The 25,730-nt window shown below is 39.6% G+C and overlaps 2 protein-coding genes across 7 annotated transcripts in view; both read right to left on the bottom strand.

Annotated features, from left to right (window-relative positions):
* SKA2 (spindle and kinetochore associated complex subunit 2) overlaps positions 1-25,730 on the bottom strand; it is a 1,094,818-nt gene that overhangs the window by 929,748 nt on the left and 139,340 nt on the right. The gene's annotated exons all lie outside the window — the stretch shown is intronic.
* TRIM37 (tripartite motif containing 37) overlaps positions 1-25,730 on the bottom strand; it is a 154,210-nt gene that overhangs the window by 23,367 nt on the left and 105,113 nt on the right. For all 6 annotated transcript variants that reach the window (XM_027774239.1, XM_027774241.1, XM_027774240.1 and 3 more), the window contains 3 exons: positions 12,947-13,075; positions 12,397-12,586; positions 9,940-10,058 (listed from right to left, as the gene is read on the bottom strand). In XM_027774239.1, the coding sequence (XP_027630040.1) occupies positions 9,940-10,058; positions 12,397-12,586; positions 12,947-13,075 (438 nt within the window). The remainder of the gene's footprint in view (positions 1-9,939; positions 10,059-12,396; positions 12,587-12,946; positions 13,076-25,730) is intronic.

Below are 25,730 nucleotides of genomic sequence, written 5' to 3'. Positions count from 1 at the left end.
CCCCCTCTAGGGTGGATGGCCACGCCGCAATCCTTCTCCTCCACTCTCCTCTTGGGATCTCGGGCACACATGCACATGTGCCCGGGACTCGGGCCACAGTCGATTACATGGGAGTCCAGCGACATAGCCATTATGCCAACTGATGGTCCCTTAACAAATAATTTTTTTTTAATTATAAAATAAAATTAAAAAGACAGGCTGACCCCTAACGCTGGTAATTAAGGAAGCTGGATCCCACATGACCTACTGAGCAGTTTAAAGCTCAGACCTGGCCATTTAAAAACACACCAGGCATGTATGTGGGGGCCCAAAATCTTGACAGGATATAGAAGTGGAGAAGGGACTGAGGTGTGACCATGCCCCACGGGGGGGTGTGGGGGGTGGTGCTTTCTCCTTCTCTGTTTCTTTCTGACAAGTACACACACACACTGGAAAATTTATAAAAATTAAAAATAAGGCAAACAGTCCATTTGAAAATCAGCAGATAAACAAAAAGAAATATACTCTGAATTTTACACAAAATGAAACAATAACCTATAAGAAATTACACAATTCTGTTTAACTTGGGGAAAGAAATGGCAAATTAAAACAAAACAAAACAAAACAAAAAACAAGGGGGCAGTAGGTGGCATGGTAGTTAAGGCACTGTGCTCCAATATAGCTGACTACAGTTCCAGTCTTGGACCTGAAAGCTTGACAATCACATTGGGTGCACGTGTGTACATGCCCAAAATCCCAGGAGGAAAATGAGGGAGAAGGGATTGTGGCATGGCCATCCCCCTTGGTGGTGATTTCTCACTTTCTCTTTCACTGGATCTCTGGCGAGCATGCGTGCCCCACGGCAAAAACCAAAAAACCTTAAAAACAAAACCAAACCAAGCAAACTCTAAATACATTTTCTGGAAATGAAAGATATAAGAATTAAAATATTAGTAGATGGTTTAAGAAAGGAGTTCAGGAAAATTTTGAGAATAAAAATGAAAAACACCATAAAAAGATTAAGAAGCAAGAAAAGGGATTACAGTGTGCAGTGTGACCATCCCACCCCTGGGAGGCGATTTCTCACTTTCTCTCCAGCACAGGCAACCTGTAGCAAAAATCTCTCTCTAAAAACAATAAGAAATTATTTAAATAACAGACTGCCATAGAAACAGCAAAACGTAACAAAGGAGACAATAAATGAGTATTAAAAGGAAATGGCTGAGAATTTTCCAGCATTAATAAAAAACATTCTAAACTGAATGAAAACAAAAATACATCTCAAAATCTGTGTGATGTGGCTACAACAATGCTTTAAAGGAAATTTACAGCATTAAAGACTAAAACAAAAGGGGGGGCTTGATGCTGTAATTGTAGAACACAACACATTGTAAGGCTAATCCACGTGGGAGATTCTGGATTTGTGTCTGAAGACCTCGGAATGCCCTGTTTATGTATAGGATTGAGGGCTGGCTAAAGTTAGGGCTGGATCACAGTGCTGAGACCCTATTGGGGGTGCTATCTCTCTCTTGCTCATAGAAGAAATGAATAAATGGACTTAAAACACATACAGACACACAGACTTGCCTTATAAAAGTGATTAAGTGAAATGGTGTCAAATCAATGATTTAAGCTTTAAGAAATTAATGGAAGAAAAAAAAAAGAATTAAACCCAAAGCAATTAAAAGGAAGAGTATAATAACAAAAATAGGAGCTGGCAGGTGGTGTGGTGGTTAAGGCACTGGACTCCCACATAGTTGACATGGTTTGAATCCTAGACCTAGCAGTTTGCTTTCTCTTTCTCTTGTCAAGGTGAAGAATAACAATAACAACAAAATTAGAACTAATTCTTTTTTTAAAAAAATAAATAAACAAAACGCAGAAGAAAACCAATAGGGAAAAAGCCCCCAATGAAACAGAATGGTAGTTTTTTGGAAAGATCTGTGGGCTGGACCCATTGCCTAATGGTTAAGGGAGCTAGATCCTACAAGGTGGACAGTGCAGTTTGAGTTCCAGCCTTGGGGGCTTGAACAACATGCTAGGTGAGGTTGCATTTATGTATAAGATCTCAACAGGATGAAGAAATGGAGAAGGGATTGCACTGTGACCAAGTCCCATTGGGGAGGTGCTTTCTCCCTCTCCCTCTGTCCAGTGCATTTGCCCTTTCACAAAAAAAGGGAGGGGGAGGAGGAAGGTCAGTAAAATTAAGAAGTCTTTAGACAGAATCACCAAGAAAAAATAAAGTAAATGAAATGATCAATGTTGGGAATGAAAGAGAGGACATCACTACAGATGCTATAGACTTTAAAAAGACAACCAGGAAATAGTTTGTACAACTATGAGCTCATAAATAAGGAACAAAGATAAAATGGACACATTTTTTGATGGACACAAACTATCAAAACTCTTTCAGAAAAAAACAGATAACTTGAACAGGTATTTTAACTATTAAAAATAATAGAACTTTGGGACCAGGAGTTGGCATAATGGCTATGTCGCTGAACTGCTATGTAGTCGACCGTGGTTCGAGTCCTGGACCCAGTGGCTTAAACTCATGCTGGGCTTGTGTGCGTGCATGCCCGAGATCCCAAGAGGAGAATGGAGAAGGAATTGCGGCGTGGCCATCCCCCTTGTGTGTGGGGGGTGATTTCACGCTTTCTCTGTCTCTGTCTCTGTCTTTCTGGAGAGTACATGCTCCCTATAGTAAAAACCTCTCAAAAAAAAAAAAAAAAAAAAAAAAAAGAACTTGTAAGTTTAAAAAATTTCCAACGTAGAAAATGGTAGCACCATATGGCTTTACTGGAGAATTTTTTCTCTTCTGTTTTCAGTAGAAGTTTGTGCAGTATTATTCCTCCCTTAAATATTTAGAAGACATAAATTGGGAATATAGACATTTCCAAATCATCTCCATCTTCACCACAGGGAAAAAACTCCCCTGTTCTAAGAATTAAAAAGTGACACATGGGGACCAGCAGGTGGCATGGTGGTTAAGGCACTGGACACTGCCACATGGCAGACCATGGTTCAAGTCCTGGATCTGGTGGCTTACTTTCTCACTTCTCCTCTTTCTCTCTCTCTCTGTGTCTCTCTCTGTCAAATTAAAAATAAAATGAATAAATAAAATTTAATAAATAATTATTTTTTTAAAATCAATTTCTTTTTTTTCTTTCTTTTTGGAGAGGTTTTCGCTATAGGGCGCGTGCACTCACCAGACAGACAGAGAGACATAGAGACAGAAAGTGAGAAATCATCCCCCGGGGGGATGGTCATGCCGCAATCCCTTCTCCCTGTAGCAAAATTAAAAAACAAAACAAACAAACAAAACACATAATCAACCATGGTTCAAGTCCTGGACCCAACAACTCAGAACTCACATGTGTGTACATGTCCAAGATCCTAAGAGCAGAATGTAGGAGTCAGGATTGGGGTGTGATTTCTCACTTTCTGTCTCTCTGATTCTGTCCCTCCAGTGAGCGCATGCACCCTATAGCAAAAATCTCTCTTAAAAAAATGCCCGTGAACAGTCTTGACACATATACAACACTTCTCTAGAGGGAAAACTTTCCCAGTATAGATTATTAGCATTCTCATGGGGGAGAGAGGGTTTCTAAAAGGGGTGCTTCAAAATAAACAAGGCATGGGGCCAGCAAGTGGTACAGTCGTTAAGGTGCTAGACTCCTACATGGCTGACCATGGTTTGAGTCCCAGACCTGGTGGCTTGCTCTCTTACTACCCCCCCCCTGGCCAAATGAACAGAAAGTTAAAAAATTAACAAATAATTTTTTTTGGAGAGGTTTTTGCTATAGGGCATGTGCGCTTGCCAGAAAGACAGATAAAGACAGAGAGACAGAAAGCAAGAAATCACCCTCTAGGGTGGATGGCCACGCCGCAATCCTTCTCCTCCACTCTCCTCTTGGGATCTCGGGCACACATGCACATGTGCCCGGGACTCGGGCCACAGTCGATTACATGGGAGTCCAGCGACATAGCCATTATGCCAACTGATGGTCCCTTAACAAATAATTTTTTTTTAATTATAAAATAAAATTAAAAAGACAGGCTGACCCCTAACGCTGGTAATTAAGGAAGCTGGATCCCACATGACCTACTGAGCAGTTTAAAGCTCAGACCTGGCCATTTAAAAACACACCAGGCATGTATGTGGGGGCCCAAAATCTTGACAGGATCTAGAAGTGGAGAAGGGACTGAGGTGTGACCATGCCCCACGGGGGGGTGTGGGGGGTGGTGCTTTCTCCTTCTCTGTTTCTTTCTGACAAGTACACACACACACTGGAAAATTTATAAAAATTAAAAATAAGGCAAACAGTCCATTTGAAAATCAGCAGATAAACAAAAAGAAATATACTCTGAATTTTACACAAAATGAAACAATAACCTATAAGAAATTACACAATTCTGTTTAACTTGGGGAAAGAAATGGCAAATTAAAACAAAACAAAACAAAACAAAAAACAAGGGGGCAGTAGGTGGCATGGTAGTTAAGGCACTGTGCTCCAATATAGCTGACTACAGTTCCAGTCTTGGACCTGAAAGCTTGACAATCACATTGGGTGCACGTGTGTACATGCCCAAAATCCCAGGAGGAAAATGAGGGAGAAGGGATTGTGGCATGGCCATCCCCCTTGGTGGTGATTTCTCACTTTCTCTTTCACTGGATCTCTGGCGAGCATGCGTGCCCCACGGCAAAAACCAAAAAACCTTAAAAACAAAACCAAACCAAGCAAACTCTAAATACATTTTCTGGAAATGAAAGATATAAGAATTAAAATATTAGTAGATGGTTTAAGAAAGGAGTTCAGGAAAATTTTGAGAATAAAAATGAAAAACACCATAAAAAGATTAAGAAGCAAGAAAAGGGATTACAGTGTGCAGTGTGACCATCCCACCCCTGGGAGGCGATTTCTCACTTTCTCTCCAGCACAGGCAACCTGTAGCAAAAATCTCTCTCTAAAAACAATAAGAAATTATTTAAATAACAGACTGCCATAGAAACAGCAAAACGTAACAAAGGAGACAATAAATGAGTATTAAAAGGAAATGGCTGAGAATTTTCCAGCATTAATAAAAAACATTCTAAACTGAATGAAAACAAAAATACATCTCAAAATCTGTGTGATGTGGCTACAACAATGCTTTAAAGGAAATTTACAGCATTAAAGACTAAAACAAAAGGGGGGGCTTGATGCTGTAATTGTAGAACACAACACATTGTAAGGCTAATCCACGTGGGAGATTCTGGATTTGTGTCTGAAGACCTCGGAATGCCCTGTTTATGTATAGGATTGAGGGCTGGCTAAAGTTAGGGCTGGATCACAGTGCTGAGACCCTATTGGGGGTGCTATCTCTCTCTTGCTCATAGAAGAAATGAATAAATGGACTTAAAACACATACAGACACACAGACTTGCCTTATAAAAGTGATTAAGTGAAATGGTGTCAAATCAATGATTTAAGCTTTAAGAAATTAATGGAAGAAAAAAAAAAGAATTAAACCCAAAGCAATTAAAAGGAAGAGTATAATAACAAAAATAGGAGCTGGCAGGTGGTGTGGTGGTTAAGGCACTGGACTCCCACATAGTTGACATGGTTTGAATCCTAGACCTAGCAGTTTGCTTTCTCTTTCTCTTGTCAAGGTGAAGAATAACAATAACAACAAAATTAGAACTAATTCTTTTTTTAAAAAAATAAATAAACAAAACGCAGAAGAAAACCAATAGGGAAAAAGCCCCCAATGAAACAGAATGGTAGTTTTTTGGAAAGATCTGTGGGCTGGACCCATTGCCTAATGGTTAAGGGAGCTAGATCCTACAAGGTGGACAGTGCAGTTTGAGTTCCAGCCTTGGGGGCTTGAACAACATGCTAGGTGAGGTTGCATTTATGTATAAGATCTCAACAGGATGAAGAAATGGAGAAGGGATTGCACTGTGACCAAGTCCCATTGGGGAGGTGCTTTCTCCCTCTCCCTCTGTCCAGTGCATTTGCCCTTTCACAAAAAAAGGGAGGGGGAGGAGGAAGGTCAGTAAAATTAAGAAGTCTTTAGACAGAATCACCAAGAAAAAATAAAGTAAATGAAATGATCAATGTTGGGAATGAAAGAGAGGACATCACTACAGATGCTATAGACTTTAAAAAGACAACCAGGAAATAGTTTGTACAACTATGAGCTCATAAATAAGGAACAAAGATAAAATGGACACATTTTTTGATGGACACAAACTATCAAAACTCTTTCAGAAAAAAACAGATAACTTGAACAGGTATTTTAACTATTAAAAATAATAGAACTTTGGGACCAGGAGTTGGCATAATGGCTATGTCGCTGAACTGCTATGTAGTCGACCGTGGTTCGAGTCCTGGACCCAGTGGCTTAAACTCATGCTGGGCTTGTGCGCGTGCATGCCCGAGATCCCAAGAGGAGAATGGAGAAGGAATTGCGGCGTGGCCATCCCCCTTGTGTGTGGGGGGTGATTTCACGCTTTCTCTGTCTCTGTCTCTGTCTTTCTGGAGAGTACATGCTCCCTATAGTAAAAACCTCTCAAAAAAAAAAAAAAAAAAAAAAAAAAGAACTTGTAAGTTTAAAAAATTTCCAACGTAGAAAATGGTAGCACCATATGGCTTTACTGGAGAATTTTTTCTCTTCTGTTTTCAGTAGAAGTTTGTGCAGTATTATTCCTCCCTTAAATATTTAGAAGACATAAATTGGGAATATAGACATTTCCAAATCATCTCCATCTTCACCACAGGGAAAAAACTCCCCTGTTCTAAGAATTAAAAAGTGACACATGGGGACCAGCAGGTGGCATGGTGGTTAAGGCACTGGACACTGCCACATGGCAGACCATGGTTCAAGTCCTGGATCTGGTGGCTTACTTTCTCCATTCTCCTCTTTCCTTCTCTCTCTGTGTCTCTCTCTGTCAAATTAAAAATAAAATGAATAAATAAAATTTAATAAATAATTATTTTTTTAAAATCAATTTCTTTTTTTTCTTTCTTTTTGGAGAGGTTTTCGCTATAGGGCGCGTGCACTCACCAGACAGACAGAGAGACATAGAGACAGAAAGTGAGAAATCATCCCCCGGGGGGATGGTCATGCCGCAATCCCTTCTCCTCCATTCTCCTCTCGGGATTTTGGGCACGCACGCACACGTGCCCAGTGTGTTTTAAACCACCGGGTCTGGGATGCGAACCGCGGTCGACTACGTGGGAGTCCAGGGACATAGCCATTACGCTAACTGCTGGTTCCCTTAAAAAATCTATTTCTTAAAAAAAAAAAAGTGACAGTTCTACAGCAATTTCTATGAAGAACCACCTCCATCTTGTGGCTCTTTATGGAACTGTTGCTGGAAACACTACAATTAAGATGAGTTCTTAAAATTCTAGGTACAAATTTGCCTTCTTGGTTATCAATGTTTCTGTCAGGAATTCAGAATTCAAAAACAAATTAGAATTCTCTTGAATTCTCAGTCATTCTTAAAATTTAAGCTATTCTTTTTTTTAATAATAAATTCATTCATTAATTTTAATTTGACCAGAGAGAGAGAAGGAGAGGAAGAGGGGGGAGATAGAGAGCGAGCGAGCAAGATACCAGGTCTGGGACTCAAATCATGGTTGGCCATGGAGGAGTCCAGTGCCCTTAACCACCATGCCACTGCGGGCCCCAAAATTTAAGTTACTCTTTAAATTCAATTTTCAGGGCCAACTCTATAGATAGCCTGGTGGTTAATACACCCAGATCCCACATGGCCAACCGCATTGTTAGAATCCTGGCCTTGGCAGCTTGAAAAAACATCCCAGGTTAGTGTGTATGCATGCCCAAAATCATGACAGGATAGAGAAATGGAGAAGAAGAGATTGCAGCATGACTATATACCCCATTGGAAAGTACATACACTCTGTAGCAATTTAAAAAAAGAAAAAAAGAGTTCTTAGGGCCAGCAGGTGGTGTGGTAATTAAATGATGGACTCCCACATAGCAGGATGCAGTTCAAATTCTGTACATGGTAGCTTGCTTTCTTGCTTTCTCTTTGTCTTTCTCTCTCTCTGATGAAGTTTTAAAAAATAATAACAATAATAAATTAAATAATTCTTAAAAGGAATTTAGTGTCCCCTCCTGCCACTATTGCTATGATGTTCACCATACTTGAGAGCTACAACTTGTTCCCCTTAGTGGCCCACTCTGGCAAGTGAAGCGCAAGGAGTGGTCACCCCTGGTTGAGAGTTACTAAATTCAGTCAGTGGTTCTTGACTAGGATGATTTTGCCTCCCAGGGAACATGTGGCAATGGGTAGAGACATTTTTTGATACTTTTAACTGGGGGGTATGGGATGGAATGGTACTGGAATCTAGTGGTTAAAAGCTGAGGGATACTGCTAAATGTCCTACAATACAATGAACAGAACCCCTACAGTAAAGAATTACATGGCCGCCAAAATGAATGGTGCCACAGCAGAGAAACTGAACTAGATACAACAACAGGTTCAGGAATTATTGTAATACCAGTATCAAATGTAACATCTGGCAAATGAAAAGCATGTCATAAAAAAATGAGCTAGTAAATGCAGCACATGCTGTAAGAATTTAGGCACTCCAGTTTATAACCAGAATGTATAAATACACAGAAAGTAACTACTCCCTACAGGTCCTTTCTATAAAGATGATCAATCACAATATTTCTTTTTTAGTGTTTTAACAATCAACAATTCACTTTAAAAAATCCTTCACATTTGATATCTTTTACTGAAATAGTGCTGCCCACCACAGGAGCACCAAGAGGGAAGACTAAAAGGTTTAATATTCTTTAATTGAAAACCCTGAAAATGCCACCACCCACACACCCTCTTGCAGGGCAGCCAGAGATGCTGGCACCTGTATATACGCTTTGAGCAACAATTCATCAGTCTTTCAAATTCAAATGAATGCAGAGGTGGAGGGTGGCAGTTTCACTGAGGGGGAAAAAAAAAAAGACAAACAGCATTAACATAAAAGATACAACAAGGAAAAAGCACATAGCCTGATTTCAAGCACCTTCAGCTATCCAATATTATAAAATGTCATCTCTGCTTTTAGATAAAGAATAACGAGGGACCAGCAGATGGCATAAGTTACATCGCTGGACTCCCACAGTTGACAGTGGTTCAAGTCCTGGACCCAGTGGTTTAAAACTCATGCCAGGCGTGTGTACGTGCATACCCGAAATCCTGAGAGGAGAAAAGACTGTGGCATACCCACGGGTGATGATTTCTGGCTTTCTGTCTCTCTCTTTGTCTCTCTGGTGAGTGTACATGCCCTAGAGCAAAAGTCTTTCTCTAAAAAAAAATAATGATGAACTTCGAAGAAAATTTAAAAGAAATACTAGAAAGTATGACTGAACATAAATTGGCAGAGTTGAGGTTGGTCACTATAAGCCATTTTAAAAATAGAGCTTAGAATACATCTTTAAGAAGAGCAAAGCGATCTACAACTATTAATTAAGACTCTTTAAAATATGAAGCCTTAACATTTAATTTCTACTTAGCTGTCTTGTATGTCTTCCCCATAAGACTGTGAACGTATCTAATTAATCTTTATATATCTAGCAAAAATTCAATGCCAGTGTGTAGGTGGCTTGATAAATTTATTTATTGCATAGATGGACTACCTGCAGAATTTGTTCTCCCCTGTAAATCTCTCTCCTAGTAAGACATGTCCTTTTATAAAATAAATTACCCATTTTACCTGTCTCTGTGTAAATAAATTCAGTGGCATGATGAACGATGTGTTTAGATCAAGTACGTCAGATAGCACGTCTCAGCAACATTTTTAGCAAAGCAGTCACTCCCTACCACTACTACCAAGAACAAGCAGGAGCACTGTTGTGGTAGATAAAGACTCCAGCAAATCTGGCTCAGTTGTCCATGAAAGGATTAGTATTTACCCTTCTCCTGTCATTATCATTCCTTACCTTCTTCAGGGGCAGCAGAAGCTCCTTCAGGTAGTACAGGCTGTAATTCTCCAGTTTCAGAATTATTTTCCAAATCAGTTATCTGGATTCCTTCCAAACGACCTCCTTTAGCATTAGTCCTCAAAGAGAGAGAAAACATTTTGATAGTTTTATGTAACTTACAAGTGATAAATAACCTATAATTTCTTCTCATCTAAAACTGAGCACTAAAGTAGGATATATGTACTAGTGTTTAATGCTAAATTTAAAATTTAGTTTCAAAAAAATTTCACTGAATATTCACAATAAAAGACTATAACATGGTGGATTATATCAATGTCAATATCCTGGCTGTAATATAGTGCTATAATTTTGAAGAATGTTATCATTAGGGAAAAGAGGACAAGTAAAGTAAATGAGAGGATTTCTGTACCATTCCTTTCTTTTTTTTAAAAAAGAATTATTTTGTTATTATTTTGTTATAGGGCACATGTGCTCACTAGAGAGAGAGAGAAAGTGAGAAAGCAAGCCACAAGTTCTCGGACTACAACTGCCGTTGTCCATGTGGGAGTCCAGTACCTTACCCACCATGCCACCTGCTGGCTCCATGTACCATTTCTTATGATTGCATGTGAACCTATAATTATCTCAATAAAAATTTTGATTGAAAAATAAATATAAATCACAGTCCTAAATAACGTTATCACTAATATAAAAAGATTTTCAGATATATTATGAAAAAATGTATATTTTTTTAAAAAAGGCTACAGCCACACTTGCTTAATTAAATATGACAGATTCTTTTAAAAAAATTCATGAAAAAAGTGTATCATAAAAAAAAAAAAAAATCCTATGTAGAAATCAAAAAAAAGGGGGGGGGGGGAGTTGGCCAGCCACAGCCTAGTGGTTAAGGCAGATGGATTCCCACCTAGCTGACCATGCTGTTTGAATCCTGGACATGGTGACTTGAGAGACACACTGGGACACATGTGCCCAAAATCCTGAAAAAAAAAATGGAGAGATGGAGGAAAAGGGACTGTGGTATGACTATTTCCATAGTAAGAACAACATAAATAAATGTGGACAAAGGGTTGAAAAATTAGGAAGATAGAAGATAAAGCAGATAAGAAAATTTTCACTTACTATCCTTTTTGCTCTTTCCATTTTGAAACACTGACCATTAGTATTTAAACTTTTTGAATATACTAAATAGGGCAGGGGGAAAAAAAGTAGGGATAGCACCCACATTACCGAAGTTGGTAGATGTAATTAATTATGAAATGAGGATTACCAGAGGTGCAGCCATTTGCATAAGATTTTTATACTCTAGAAAAAATAATCTATATTATATGCATTCCATCTGTATGACAAAAGGCAGATGTAAATATCCCTGTAACAAATAAAATATAAAAGTTATTGGGGCTCTAACTTGAAAGGAATGTATACAATATCAGGATAGGTTCTGGGGAACACAAGATAATCTCCAGATTTCACCACCTCTCTGCTGCTGAAACCTTAGCTACACAAGGGAAAACTAAACCATTTCAATTTTATAATGATTCAGACCTTAAAGCCACATAAAATTAAGTAAACTTAAAAGATGTTAATCTTTCTCTAAATTTAATTCTAAGTTCTCAAAGTCTCCAAGGTAGAACTATTCCACTGCCTAAATTTGGTAATGTATTTAATATCCATAAAATAGATTAGCAGATGATATCAATGGCTCGTTTTGCACATCCTCAGATAATCCATTCTATAATCACTCTATCTTTTGCAGGGATAGAAGTCCAACAGACATGGCTAGGATATGAGTCTATGTTTCCTGGGAGAGTGATAAAGGTGTCAGCTACCATATATTCTTTTGAGAAATTCCAACTATGAGTTTGGAAGATAATTTCATAAAGAGAGAAGATAAGATTAAAAACAGAAAAGCAGTGTTAAAATACTGGAAGTGCTTTGCTCCATACAAACTATATGTAAAGATCCATGAACAATGGTAAGGCACAAATGTCTTAGCTGAAAAGCATGGGGTAAAAAAAAAAACAGGCATATACACACACACACACCTCACAAGGCAGAGTTCCCACAAGGTTACACAAGTCACTGTTGTCTAACTTTAGTGAAAGTAAGTTCTAACACACATACACACACAGAGAAACTACTCTTGAGATTTTGGCCATGCATACACACATGCTCAGCATGCATGTTAAGTCACCGGGTCTGGGACTCAAACTGCAGTATAACCATTATATCATCTGCTGGTCCCAGAACTTCTGCACTATTTCTTTCCATTAGAAAAAAAAAAAAGTATGGTAAGATATCTGATACTTTAAAATGTTAGATTTTAATGAAACGGATGAACTTTCTGCTGGCTGACAAATGAACAAAGTAGAAATTACTCTTGTTCATGATGATACAGACTTTCAAGCAAAGGTAATCGTTATTATTCTACTACATAAACAAAAGAACTTAATATACCCCAAGGTGACCATTTTCCTCCTCTTCTCAACAACAGGCAAGCCACTGAAAACTGCAACCACAACAGCATCTGAATCCAAAGTTTTACACTGCCGGTCTTCAGTTTTTGGCAGAATATCACCAATATTGCCATGTGTCAAGGCTCGGGGAGAACTGTGTCTGCTCCCAGACTGAGAGCTTCCAGGGGAGCCTTCAATAAAAAGAAGAGAAAATATTCAGGAAAAAAAAAATATATATATATATTCAAATAAACACAAAGTTTTTTTTTCTCAGATTAGAAAATCCAATTATACATATCAAAGAAAAAGATCAAGAACAATTAAAAAATAAATTCCAATTGCTTTTGATGCCAGGTATTTAAAATTCAGGAGTCCACAATATGTAGTCTAATAAGTGCCTTTTCTCAAAGGTTTGTTTTGTTGTCAGATATAGACATTTTCAAATCAAACGTTGGCATTTTTTTTCACCTTGTAAGTACAAAAGCTAAACCACATCAATTTCCAATAACAGATATCTACTCATCAAATTACATTGAGTCTCCCAAATGTACCTTCAGACAGAGCCTGACCATCTCCTTTTGAACGACTGTTTTCCCCAGAATCCACTGCTCTTCGAAGGGACAGACTACCTGCTACACTGGACCGAGCTGGCTTGGGTGAATTACTCTTCTTACTTGTGGCTGCAAAGACATTTAAAAGCATTTCTGAATATGGTCAAATAGCACAAAATTCACTACCTAGTCAGTCAGAGAAAGGTTTAATCTTACCAGGCAAGGAAGCTGTCCCATCTACTGTATCCAAAAAGAAAACACATGACACGATGTAGCCCCATCTGGTTTATCTGGGGTTTTATGACAAAAGCACTCCTATCTTGTTGTTTGTTGATATTCTTTTTTTTTTTTTTTTTAAATGATCAGTTACTTAACCACGTTCTTGGCAAAACAGGGATAAACTCCATTTGTAAGGGCAAACACGGATCACAGGTAGCCCTGCAGCTGAGTAACAGTTTTGATTTTTTGGTAAAAATTTACAAGTCTACAATTTTCTGATCAACCTTGTACTCTCTGAAATTTCGCATTTCTCCTTCTCTCTGTCGAAGATCTCACCTTCCTGGTGTCTGGGCTTCCACAGTTTCTTTTTCTTGAAGTATCGGTGAGGTGTTTTGGGATTTTTACTTTGCTAATATCAATTTTCATGGAGGTGGTGATGACAAATTTCTGGTGTGTTCTACGCAGTGGAACGACTGAGGACCAGCGGTCCAGTTACAAGTAGCAAGGAAAAACCACTCTCTTGCCTCTGTGGCGTCCAGTGAGGATGATCAGAATGGTCCCAGGAGTGATGCTGGCTCGCAGCTTTCTCACAGGCTGACTGAAGGTTTTTTGCCGTGGCTCATCAGCTTTCGAGGCACATCTTCAGTAGGATAATACCTAGGCATTTTGTACAGTTTAACCACCTGGTACCACCATTCTTGTCTCCACCAATTGGTTTTGTACAGTCGGAAGAACCTTCTTTTTCTTTTCGATTCTGGATTTGGTGGCTGAGTATTTCCTCTTGTACATGGCCTTCCTGGAATACATGGCAGACTGGGAGTATCTGCCGATGCCCGACTAGGACTGGGTTTCAGCTGCAATGGGGCTTCCCCTTCTTAGGCTTTTTAGCCTTGGGGTCACCCTTTTTAACCTTGCTACTGGCATCAGCCTTCCTGGCTTCAGGTTTCTTCTCCTTAGTATCCTGCTTCGCAGTTTTTTCACCTGCCATTTTGTATATCACTTGTGGATAGTCTTAATTTAGAAATCTATCTGCAAGATTATCTATGAACTCCATATGAAAAATCATACCAGTCTCAATTAAATTAGGCTAAGTATTAACAAAATAGAACTCCCCTCAAACATGTGAAAATTATAAAAACATTATTCGATTAAAAAGTAAATCAGGGGACCAACAGATGGCGTAATGGTTATGTTGCTGGACTCCCACATAGTTGACCGCAGTTTGAGTCCCAGACCCAGTGGTATAAAACCCCTATCAGGCACGAGTGTACATGCCCAAAATTCCGAGGAGAGAATGGAAGAGAAGGGAGTGTGACATGGCCATCCCCTCTCAAGGATGATTTCTCACTTTCTGTCTCTCTGTCTTTCTCTCTCTCTCCAGTGAGTACACATGCCCTATAGCAAAACTAATCAGGACTTGGGACCCACCAGGTGGCACAGTGTTTGAGACTCTGGACGCCCACATGGTTGCCTGTGGTTCAAGTCCCAGACCTAGTGGCTTGCTTTCTCACTTTCTCGCTCTGTATTTCTTTACTGAGCACAAGTGACCTATAAGAAAAAAAAATTTTTTGAGAGGTTTTTTAGCTATAGGGCACATGCGCTCGCCAGACAGACAGAAAGAGACATAGAGACAGAAAGCAAGAAATCACCCCCCAGGGGGGATGGTCACATCGCAATCCCTTCTCCTCCATTCTCCTCTCGGGATCTTGGGCACGCACGCATGCACACGCGCCTGGCGTGAGTTTTAAGCCACCGGGTCCGGGACGTGAACCGCGGTCAACTACGTGGGAGTCCAGCGACATAGCCATTATGCTAACTGCTGGTTCCCTAAAAATTTTTTAAATAGTAATAAAATTAATCCTCAAAATAAACAGGTGGGATTACACCAGATTATGAAGTTTCTGCACAGCAAAGGACACCACAATTAGTGTGAATAGACAACCCTCAGAATGGGAGAGAATTTTTGTTAACTGTGCCTCAGACAAGGGACTAATAACTAGAATACAGAGAACTCAAGTGGCTTACCCAGAAGAAAATGATTAACCCAATTAAAAGATGAGAAAATGAGCTGAATTAACAACTCTCTAAGGAAGACATATGAACAGCCGAAAAGCATATGAGAAAATGCTCAACCTTCCTCATCGTAAGGGAGATGCAGATCAAACCACAATGAGATACCGCCTAACTCCAGTCAGAATGGTGAAGATTAAAAAAACAAAAAATTATAAGTGCTGGCAGAGATGTGGTGAAAAGGGAACACTCCTACACTGTTGGTGGGAATGTAAATTGGTCCGGCCACTGTAGAGAATAATATGAAGGTTCCTCAAAAACCTTCAAATAGAACTACCATATGATCCAGCAATCCGACTCCTGGGTATCTGCCCAAAGGACAGGAGAACACTCAGTCAGAAAAGCGCTTGCACAACTATATTTATTGCAGCATTACTCATGATTGCTAAGACATGGAACCAACCCAAATATCCACAAACTGATGAATGGATTGAAAAGTGTGGCACATATACTTCATGGAATATTATTCAGCCATAAAAAACAAGGCCCTGGAATTTGATAGAAAGTGGACAAATATGGAAGATTTGTTGCTGAGTGAAGCAAGTCAGGCTATGAAAGACAGACACTGTGTCTTCACTTAACACAGACAGATTGCACTCAATGGTAGAAACTGAAAGACTGGAGGACATAAAAGCATTAAAAATTGTTATGGACACTAGAGACAAAGTGGAGAGTATGGGAGGGGAAGAGTGCAGGAAAGGAAATTAGGGGAAAAATGGAGGGATAAGATATTTGTGGGACACAGATGTAGTTTGTTATCTGTTCATGAGGGCATGTATAGTATTCTCAACTGGACTGAGGTGTGTATCATGCTGGGTAAAATCTCTTTACAATCTAAATGATGTATAATGATTGAGTGTATAAATAATAATAATAAAACAAAATAAAGAAAATAGTAAATAAAATAATTTTTTTAAAAAATAGTACATCAGGACTGACTCTGTCACACAACAGTAAGACACTGCTAAAGAGATGCCAGATTTCACATGGTGATCATAGTTCAAATCCTTGGCCTGGTCAGCCTGAAACAAGCTGGTGTACACATAAGTGTTTAAGATCTGAAGGGCTGAAGGACTGGAGGAAAAGTACCGCAGTGTGACCAAATCCTGTCCAAAGTGCTCCTTCCTGCCTTACCTGCATACTCCTTACCTGCATACTCCTGTGCTCTATCATGGAAAGCAGCTATTGTCACCACTATATACCAATGTATGCTGTGCTCTATCATGAATAATGAAAAAAAATCTAAAACTGAGCTAGAAACAGGTCACAATCACAACTTCAAATCAAAATAGCTGTGGTCAACACAGTTAATGAGAACAAAATATGCAGCCTTAAAATGAATTGACTAGAAAAAAAAGGGGGGGACTAAATAGCCTAATGTATATAGACACATGAAGATGGAAATTAATAATAAACAGAAGAGATTCACTAATAGATAAAGCAGATTCAGCAAGGGTATAGGATACATGACCAATGAGCGAATGTCTTTCCAAAAATAGACAAATATGAGAATGAAATTAAGAAAACAATTTATTTTTTATTTGCCAGAGAACACATGCATGTGACAAAGAGAGACAGTAACAGAGAAAAAGCATGCATACAATGGGGTATGGTCACATCACAATCGCTTTTCCTTCATTTCTCCATCCTGTCAGGATTTTGAGCATACAAACACATACACACACACACACACACAAGTCCAGTGTGCTTTTCAACTCGCCAGAACAGGATTTTGAACCACACAATCAGTCATGTGGGATCCGATTCCCCAAACAACAATTTAATTTACAACAGTATCAAAATGAAATAAAATACATGGAAAAAAATTTAACAGAATCAATGTAAGACTTGTATATTGAAAACTACCACACATTGATGAAAAAAAATTAAGGTGAAAGGGAAGACATCCTATTTTCACTGACAGGAATGCTTAGTATTGCTAACAAGATGATACTCCCAAAATTGATCTACAGATTCAACACAGTCCCTGTAAAAATACCAGTTTTCTCTCCCTCATTTTTTTTAGATTGACAAGTTGATCCTAAAATTTATATGAATAAATAAGAAGCCCAAAATAATCATAATGTTCTTCCATGGAAGACATACTTATTTCAAAGCTTACTATAGAGCTATAGTAATCAAGACTGTGGTATTGGAATATGGATAGTCACATATATGATGAAACAAAACTGAACATACAGAAATAAATCCTTACATATACAGTCAGCTGATTTTTTTTTTTTCCTAATTGCTAGAGGGCATGTGGTGCTCTCTAGAAAGGGACAAAGCACCCTCCAATGTGGCATGATCATGCCACAATCTCCTTTCATCGCTTATCCTATTGGGATTTTCAACACATACGCACACATGCCTGGCATGTTTTCAAGCTGCTGGAGAAGGGATATGAACTGTGGTCAGCCATTTGGAATCCAGCTCCCTTAACTACTAGGCTATCAGGATGGCCTACAACTGATCTTCTTTGACAGGGATGCCAACACAATTCAATCGGCCAAGAAAACAGAGGGCCTTTGAGTGTGCCCAGGAGTGTGGTAAAATTAAAACCCTCATACGCTAGTGGGGGAGTGTAAAATGGTGCAACACTTTGGACAATAGCCTGGCACTGGCAGTTCCTCAGAAAGCTAAACGCAGTTCACAGATAACCCAGCAACTACACTCCTAAGTATATACTCATGATAAACAAAAACATGTCAACACAGAAATCTGTCCATGAATATTCACAGCAGCATTACTGATAACAACCAAAAAGTGGAAATAACCCAAGTTTCCATCAACTAAAGTGTAAAGAGATGATAGGTAAAGTACAGCCATACAAGGAAATATCATTTAGCCATAAAAAGGAAAGAAACAATACATCCTATGACACAAACGAACCTCAGAAGGTTGTGTTAACCAATGGAAGCCAGATACAGAAAAACCTCCTAACACATGATTCTATTTATAGGAAGTCCAAAAGAAGCAAAGCCATAGACAAAGCAGATTAGTGGCTACATGGGGTTGAGAAGGAGGGAAAGATGGAGAGTGACAGTTAATGGGCAGGGAGTTTTGGGGTAGAAAAGTGATGAAAATTGTTTTAGACTTAGATAAATGTTCTAGAATTAGAAAAAACTATTATTGACCTCTCCATTGCAAAGTATAAATAGACTACTGATTGGAGGGGGAAGAAAAGGAAGGAATGAACAAACACAGTTGGGCATTAGAGACAAAAGCAGAAATAGATGGGTAAGAGAGTGGATGAAATAAACCTAAGAATTAGGTCTTTGGAGAGATGAACAAAACAGACATCTGACCTCTGGATAAAGAATCAAGGGAAGGCACAAGAAAACACATAAAAGCAATGTCAGAAGTAAGAAGAACTAACACCCCATATTTAGAGGGAGTTTTAAAATCGTAAGAGGATAAAATAAATAAATTTCTTAGAAACTATGGAAATTTAAAAGTATATATATATATATATAGAGAGAGAGAGAGAGAGAGACAGAGAGAGAGAGAGAGAGACCAATAAACCAATTTTATAGAAATTTAAAAGATTATGATAGTTCTATACCCAAAGGGTTATTTCATGCTTTTCTTTTCTTTTTATATTTTTTCTCCTGAGAGAGAGAATTCATGCCTTGATCCACTCCCAGCACTAGCCAGTATAAATCATGGGCATGTGTGCACGAGGGTACAGGGAGATCTCTGGATGCAAACCTGGGACTTTCCGACGTGGGTCCAGCCAGCATCAGTGTGTTGCATTACTGCTCTGCTACTGCTGCTGGCCCTAGAAGGTTTTATAAATGAGTTTCATCAAAGGAAAAGCTTGATAAACTAAAAGCAGCACTTAAAATGCAGTTAAAATAATTTTACAGCATAGAAAAGGGCAAAAGCCTCCAAATTTATGCTAATGCAGGTACAGAATTGAAACTGGGTAAGTACAGTGTAACAACTATAGATCAGTTTCACTTATGACTATACAGTCAAGAATCCTAAAACCAAAATATTACGAAACTGAATATAGCAGTGTATGAAAAAACTTACAAAACTAAGTAGGATTTCTTTCTTTTCTTTCTTTTTTTTTTTTTTTGGCTATAGGGCAGGTGCACTCACCAGAAAGACAGAAAGTGAGAGATCACGCCCCAGGGGGGATGGCCATGCCGCAATCCCTTCTCCTCCATTCTCCTCTTGGGATCTTGGGCATGCACACAAACGTGCCCAGCGTGAGTTCAAGCCGCCGGGTCTGGGACTCAAACCACAGTTGACTACATGGGAGTCCAGCGACATAGCTATTACACCAAATCACCAGAAATCACCCCCAAGAGGGGATGGCCACACCGCAATCCCTTCTCCTCCATTCTCCTCTTGGGATCTTGGGCATGCACACAAACGTGCCCAGCGTGAGTTCAAGCCGCCGGGTCTGGGACTCAAACCACAGTTGACTACATGGGAGTCCAGCGACGTAGCCATTATGCCATCTGCCGGTCCCAATTCACTTTATTTTATGTTGATTAAAAAATGGAACAAAATATAGTCATTTATCACTTAACCCATATACATTCTGAGAAATGTATCCTTGGGTGATTTTACTGTTGTATGAATATTACAAATTTGAAAAATTAGAACAAGTTTATCACTGTTACTAGTTAACACTGGTTGATAGCCATGCCCAGACAATGCAATATAAAAAGTAAATAACCCAGGGCCCAGCTGCAGTGGTTGCTTAAAATTGACCTTCTTCAGGCTACCCGTAGGGGAGGAGCAGTGATGTGCCACTCTGCAGTGCTGCGCTCACATGGGAGGGTCTTGGGTTTGTGTCGTGAGGTCTTCCTGTACACAGCAAGTGTGCATATGTGTGCCCATGATCTAGGCTGGGGGTGGACTGCAGGCAGCACTGAGGCCCTGTCAAGGGTGCTGTATTTCTGTCTGCCTCTACTACGCATTCATGGAATAAATACATCTTTTTTTAATGAAAAGAAAATATTTAAGTGAAAAGAGATACTACTTCTAACAGCAACTTAAAGTATAATATATACAGAAAGAAATTTAACAAAACATGAGCAGAACTTGTATAAAGAAAACTAAAACTCTGAAGTTAACGCATGACTTGAATAAATGTAAAAAAATACTGTATTCTTAGGTAGGAATGTTTCAATAATGAAAAGATCAATCCCCTGAATACATCTATAAATGAAATGCAACTCCAGTTAAAATATTTTTCTGGAAAGTAACTACTAGAACCATTAAAAACATCTTGAAAAAACAAAATAAAGCAAACATCCAATCACATACTATAAACTATAAAACTATAGCATTTTGTTTTTGGTTTTGGCCATAGGGCACATGTGGTCACCTGGGGAAGGGGAGTGAGAGAGGGAGAGCGAAAAATTACCCCTCAGGGGAAATGGCTACATCATAATCCCTGCTCTATCCTCTTGGGATTTTGGGCTCACATGCATGCACAAGTGTCTGGTGCAGTTTTCAAGCTGCCAGGTCCAAGACTCCAACTGCAAAGTTGACCATGTGGGATCCAGTCGCCTTTTTCTTTTTTTTTTTTTTTTTAAGAATTATTTATTTATTATTATTATCTGACCAGAGAGAGGGAGGTAAAATGAGAAAGCAAGCCGCCAGGTCCAGTACTCAAATCACAGCCATGTGGGAGTCCAGTGCCTTAACCACCATGCTAGCTGCCAGCCGGCCTAGGATCTAGCCACCTTAACCTCCATGCCACCTGCTGGCTGTATTTATCTGTTTTTTAAAATTCATGCTAGATCACATGCACAAAAGAGATAGAGATGAATCCTCCACAGGACCTAGGCAGTGAAATCCCTCCTTTTGACTTTCGGCCGAAGTCTTTCAGCCCACCAGGGTCTTGGACATATGCATGCACTGGGTATGTTTTCAGGCTGACAGTGCTGGGTACTTGTCAGCATGTGGTTTCCAACTCTGCAGTCTGCTATACTGCCAACTGTACCACAGAGGCTGGGACAAATAATGAAATAGAAATACGAGTTTATGGGTAGCAGATGGTGTAGTAGTTAAGAGCGCTGGACTGCCACATGGATGACCATGGTTTGAGTCCTGGACATGGCAGCTTGCCTCCTCACTTTCCCTTTTTCTCTCTCACTCTGTCTGTCTCTGGTCAAATTAAAATACATACATACATACATAAAGAATTAAGTTCAATAAAATAATTATTTATAAAAACATGGAAGTGGGACCAGCAGTTAGCGTAATGGCTATGTCGCTGGACTCCCACGTAGTTGACCGCAGTTCACATCCTGGACCCGGTGGGCTTAAACTCACGCCGGGCGCATGTGCATGCATGCCCAAGATCCCGAGAGGAGACTGGAGAAGAAGGGATTACGGTGTGGCCATCCCCCCTGGGGGGGTGATTTCTCGCTTTCTATCTCTCTGTCTCTCTCTGTCTGGTGAGCGCACACGCCCTATAGCAAAAACCTCTCAAAAAAAAAAAAAGAGAAAAAATCATGGAACATGGAAGTACTGGGACCAACAGACAGTGTAATGGTTATGTCACAAGACTCCCACATAGTTGACCGTAGTTCGAGTCCCGGACCCAGCAGCTTAAAATTCACTCTGGGCACAAGTGTGTGCGTACCAAAAATCATACATGCCCCATAGCAAAAATCTTTCCCCCCAGAAAAGAGGGAAAAAATGAAGTATGAGTTTAATTTAAAGCCAAAAAAGGAAACAAAACCAATCCATGAATATATTTCTCAGAATACATATTTCCCATTAACTTTTTTTTTTTTTGAGAGATTTTCACTGTAGGGCGCGTGCGCTCGCCAGACAGAGAGAGACATAGAGACAGAAAGCGAGAAATCACCCCCCAGGGGGGATGGTCACGCCGCAATCCCTTCTCCTCCATTCTCCTCTCGGGATCTTGGGCACGCACGCACACGCGCCTGGCGTGAGTTTTAAGCCACCGGGTCCGGGACACGAACCGCGGTCGACTACGTGGGAGTCCAGCGACATAGCCATTACGCTAACTGCTGGTTCCCCCATTAACTTTTTGAAGAACTCTTGTATATAGAGCAATGAAGAGATGCTTAACACCATTATTCATTAGCTGTGGAGAAACTGGAACCTTTGTGCACTGTTGATGGGAATGTAAAATGGTGCGACTGCTATGGAAAACAGAATAATAATATCTCAAATAAAACAAAATATAGAATTATCATACCAGTAATTCCACTTAGGGTTTATATTCAAAATTGAGAAGAAATTTGAACAAATATTTGTGCACCTGTGCTTATATCAACATTATTCACAATAGACAAAAGGTGAAAGCACAAAAGTCCATTGAAGGATGAATGGATAAAGAAAATGTGATACATATAAATGTCATGGAATATCATTCAATCTTGAAAAGGAAGGAAATTCTCCTATATGCTATAACATTGTTGAACTTTCATGACATTGTTAAATTTAAGAAATTCAGTCACAGGGGCTAGCAGGTGGTATGGTGGTTCAGGGTGCTGGACTCCCACATGGCCAATAGTGGTTCAAGTCCCGAACCTGGAAGCTTGCTTTCTCTCTCTCTTGCTCTCTCGCTCTTGCTCTGTCCCTCTCTGCTTTAAATAAATAAATAATTCTAAAAAAAAAAAAAAAAAAAAAACCTCAGTCACAAAGACAAATACTGTATAACTCCACCCTCATGTGCTACCTAGAATGGTCATAAATATAGAAACATGAAATAGAATAGGGGCTACCAGAAATTACAGGAGGAAGGAATGGGGAGTTTTTGTTTAATGGGCACAGAGTTTTAGTTCAAAATGATGAAAAGTTCAGGAGATAGTGACAGTTGCAGAACAGTGTAAACGTATTTAATGCCTCTGAACTACACATGTTCAAATGGTAAAATTTATGTTATGTTCATCTTATCTCAGTTTTTAAAAGGTTTTTAGGGTCAGCTCTATAGTTTAGTAATTAAGGGAGCTGGAATCCATATGGCCAACCATAGTTTGAATTCCAGCCTCAGTGGCTTGAAAAACACGCCAAGTTTGAGAGCATGCCTGTATACCCCAAAATCCCAACAGAATAGAGGAATAGAGAAGGGAATGCAGCATGACCATGCCTCATTAGGAGGTGCTTTCTTCCTCTCTCTCTCTAGCCAGAGTATAGACCCTTCGGTAAAAAGAAAAATGATAATAATTTTGGGGACCAGCAGTTGGCATAATGGTTACGTTGCTGGAATCCCCTGGGTCCCGGACCTGGCAGCTTACAACTCCACGTGTATGTGTGTGTCCAAAATCCCAAGAGGAGAATGGAAGAGAAGCGATTGTGGCATGGCCATTCCCACTGGGAGGTGATTTCTCACTGTCTCTGTCTTTCTGGCAAGTGCATGTGCCGTACAGCAAAAATCTAATAGTAATAATTTTTTAAATTAAAATTTTGAAAAAGGTTGTTAAAAAAGCATACATGGTCAAGAAAATGAACATACACCTACATCCCAGCAGCACACTCTTTTGTGACCTCACACCTCTTCCACATTCTACGTGCTTTACTGTGAAACTTCCTGAAGGAGCTGTGCATTTGTGCTCCAGTTTTTCACCTCATTCAGTTGCTCTTCACACTCCACGGGTATACTTTTTTTTCCTTAAGATATTTTTGCTATAAGGTACATGCACTTGCTGGAAAGACAGAGAGAAAGTGAGAAATCACCCCTCAAGGGGGATGACCGTACCATAATCCCTCCTCTTCCATTTTCCTCTTGGGATTTTGGGCACACACACACACACATGTACCTAGTGAGTTGCAAGCCACTGGGTCCTAGACTTGAACCGGGGATGACCATGTGGAAGTTCAGTGCCTTAACCACTATACCACCTGCTGGCACCAGGGATACTTCTTAAAAGACCACCCACCCTTACTCTTGATACTTTAAAATTTTTAATTTTTTATTTTTTTTCAGTTTTTCCTCATAGGGTACATGTGCTCAATGGAGAGAGACAGGGAGGAAAAGAGAAAAGTCACCCCCGGGGTGGTGGGTGGGGGGTGGCCATGTGATAATCTCCTTTTCTCTGCTCTTGGAATTTGGGTCACACAGGCCCAGCATGATTTTCAAGCTGCCAGATCTGGCACCCGAACCAGGTCAGCCATGTGAAAGTCCAGAGCTTTGACCACCATGCCACCTGCTGGATCCCTTTAACTTTTTTTTTTTTTAAAGAATTATTTTATTTTATTTATTGTTATTAATTTAAAAGCTGATCAGAGAAGTAGAAAATGAGAAAGCATGTCACCAGGTCTGGGACTAGAAGTGCATTTGGCTAATATGGAAATCTAATGCCTTCACCACCACACCACCTGCTGGCTTAAGCTCCTTTTAATGGCTTTTAACACAAGTGACCATTTCTTTTTGAGATGCCTTTTTTTTTTTTAAAGAGTTTTGAGATTCTACCCCTTCTAGTTTTTAGCCTACCTTATGGATTGCTCTTTCCCAATTCCTTTGCTGGTCTCCCCTTCTTTTTATTTTTTCTCTCAAACATTTATCCATTTATCTATCTATTTATATATTTGCTGTGATTTTTCCTTTCTTTTTTTAAAAAATACTTTATTTAACTTTACTTATTTATTTAATTTGACCAGAGAGGGACAGAGAGAGAGAGAGAGATAGAGAGAGAGAAATAAAGTAAGAAAGCAAGCTGCCAGGTCTAGGACTGAAACCATGGTGGGCCATGTGGGAGTCCAGTGCCCTTAACTACCATGCCACCTGCTGGCCCCCTTACTGTGATTTGTCAAGTCACCAGGTCTGCGACTTGAACAGTGGTCAGCCATGTAGGAATCTAACACCTTAACCACTATGCCATCTGCTGGTCCTAGTCTCCCCTTCTTTACCAGACCTTTACTATTACTATTTTAATTATCAGAGAGCATGTACACTCACCAGAGGGGAAGGGAATGAAAGAATCCCCGGGTAAGGTATGGTCATGCTGCAATCCCCTTTCCTCCATTCCGTCAGGATTTGGGGCATGCATGCATGCACATTTGGCCTGCTTCTTAAGCCACCAGGGTTGTGATATGAACCATGATCAGCCATGTGGTATTCAGCTCTCCTAACCACTAGTCTACAGGGCTGGTCTCTCTACTTGTCTTTTAGTTGTTTGAGTGCTGTAGAGCCAAAGTTTCTACGCTCTATGGCAACTCCCTCCATACCTGACACTATTTAATCCCTGGCCTTAAGTAATATCTGGTACTGTTGAATCCCAACTGTTTATATCCAGCTTTGACCTTTGTCTGAACTTTAGATTTCTGCATAATTTATTCGCCTATGACATTTTATTAAGATAGCTAAGACATCTCAAGCTTGACATGTTTAATAAAGAATTGCTGCCTTTACTTCCCCTAAGCTCCATAACCTATTTCAATTTGATTTGTTCCTCAATAGATAAAACCATCAGTTATTAAGTCGCCAGGCCAAAAACTTCATGATTCGTAGTTTTTTCTAAAACTCTATCCAGCCTTTTTCAGCTAGGGTTAG

The sequence above is a fragment of the Tupaia chinensis genome, unplaced genomic scaffold (assembly GCF_000334495.1).
Source record: "Tupaia chinensis unplaced genomic scaffold, TupChi_1.0 Scaffold000416_1, whole genome shotgun sequence".
NCBI lineage: Eukaryota > Metazoa > Chordata > Mammalia > Scandentia > Tupaiidae > Tupaia > Tupaia belangeri.
The sequence above is the reverse complement of the archived record's forward strand: the minus strand, read 5'-3'. Positions and strand labels throughout refer to the sequence as shown.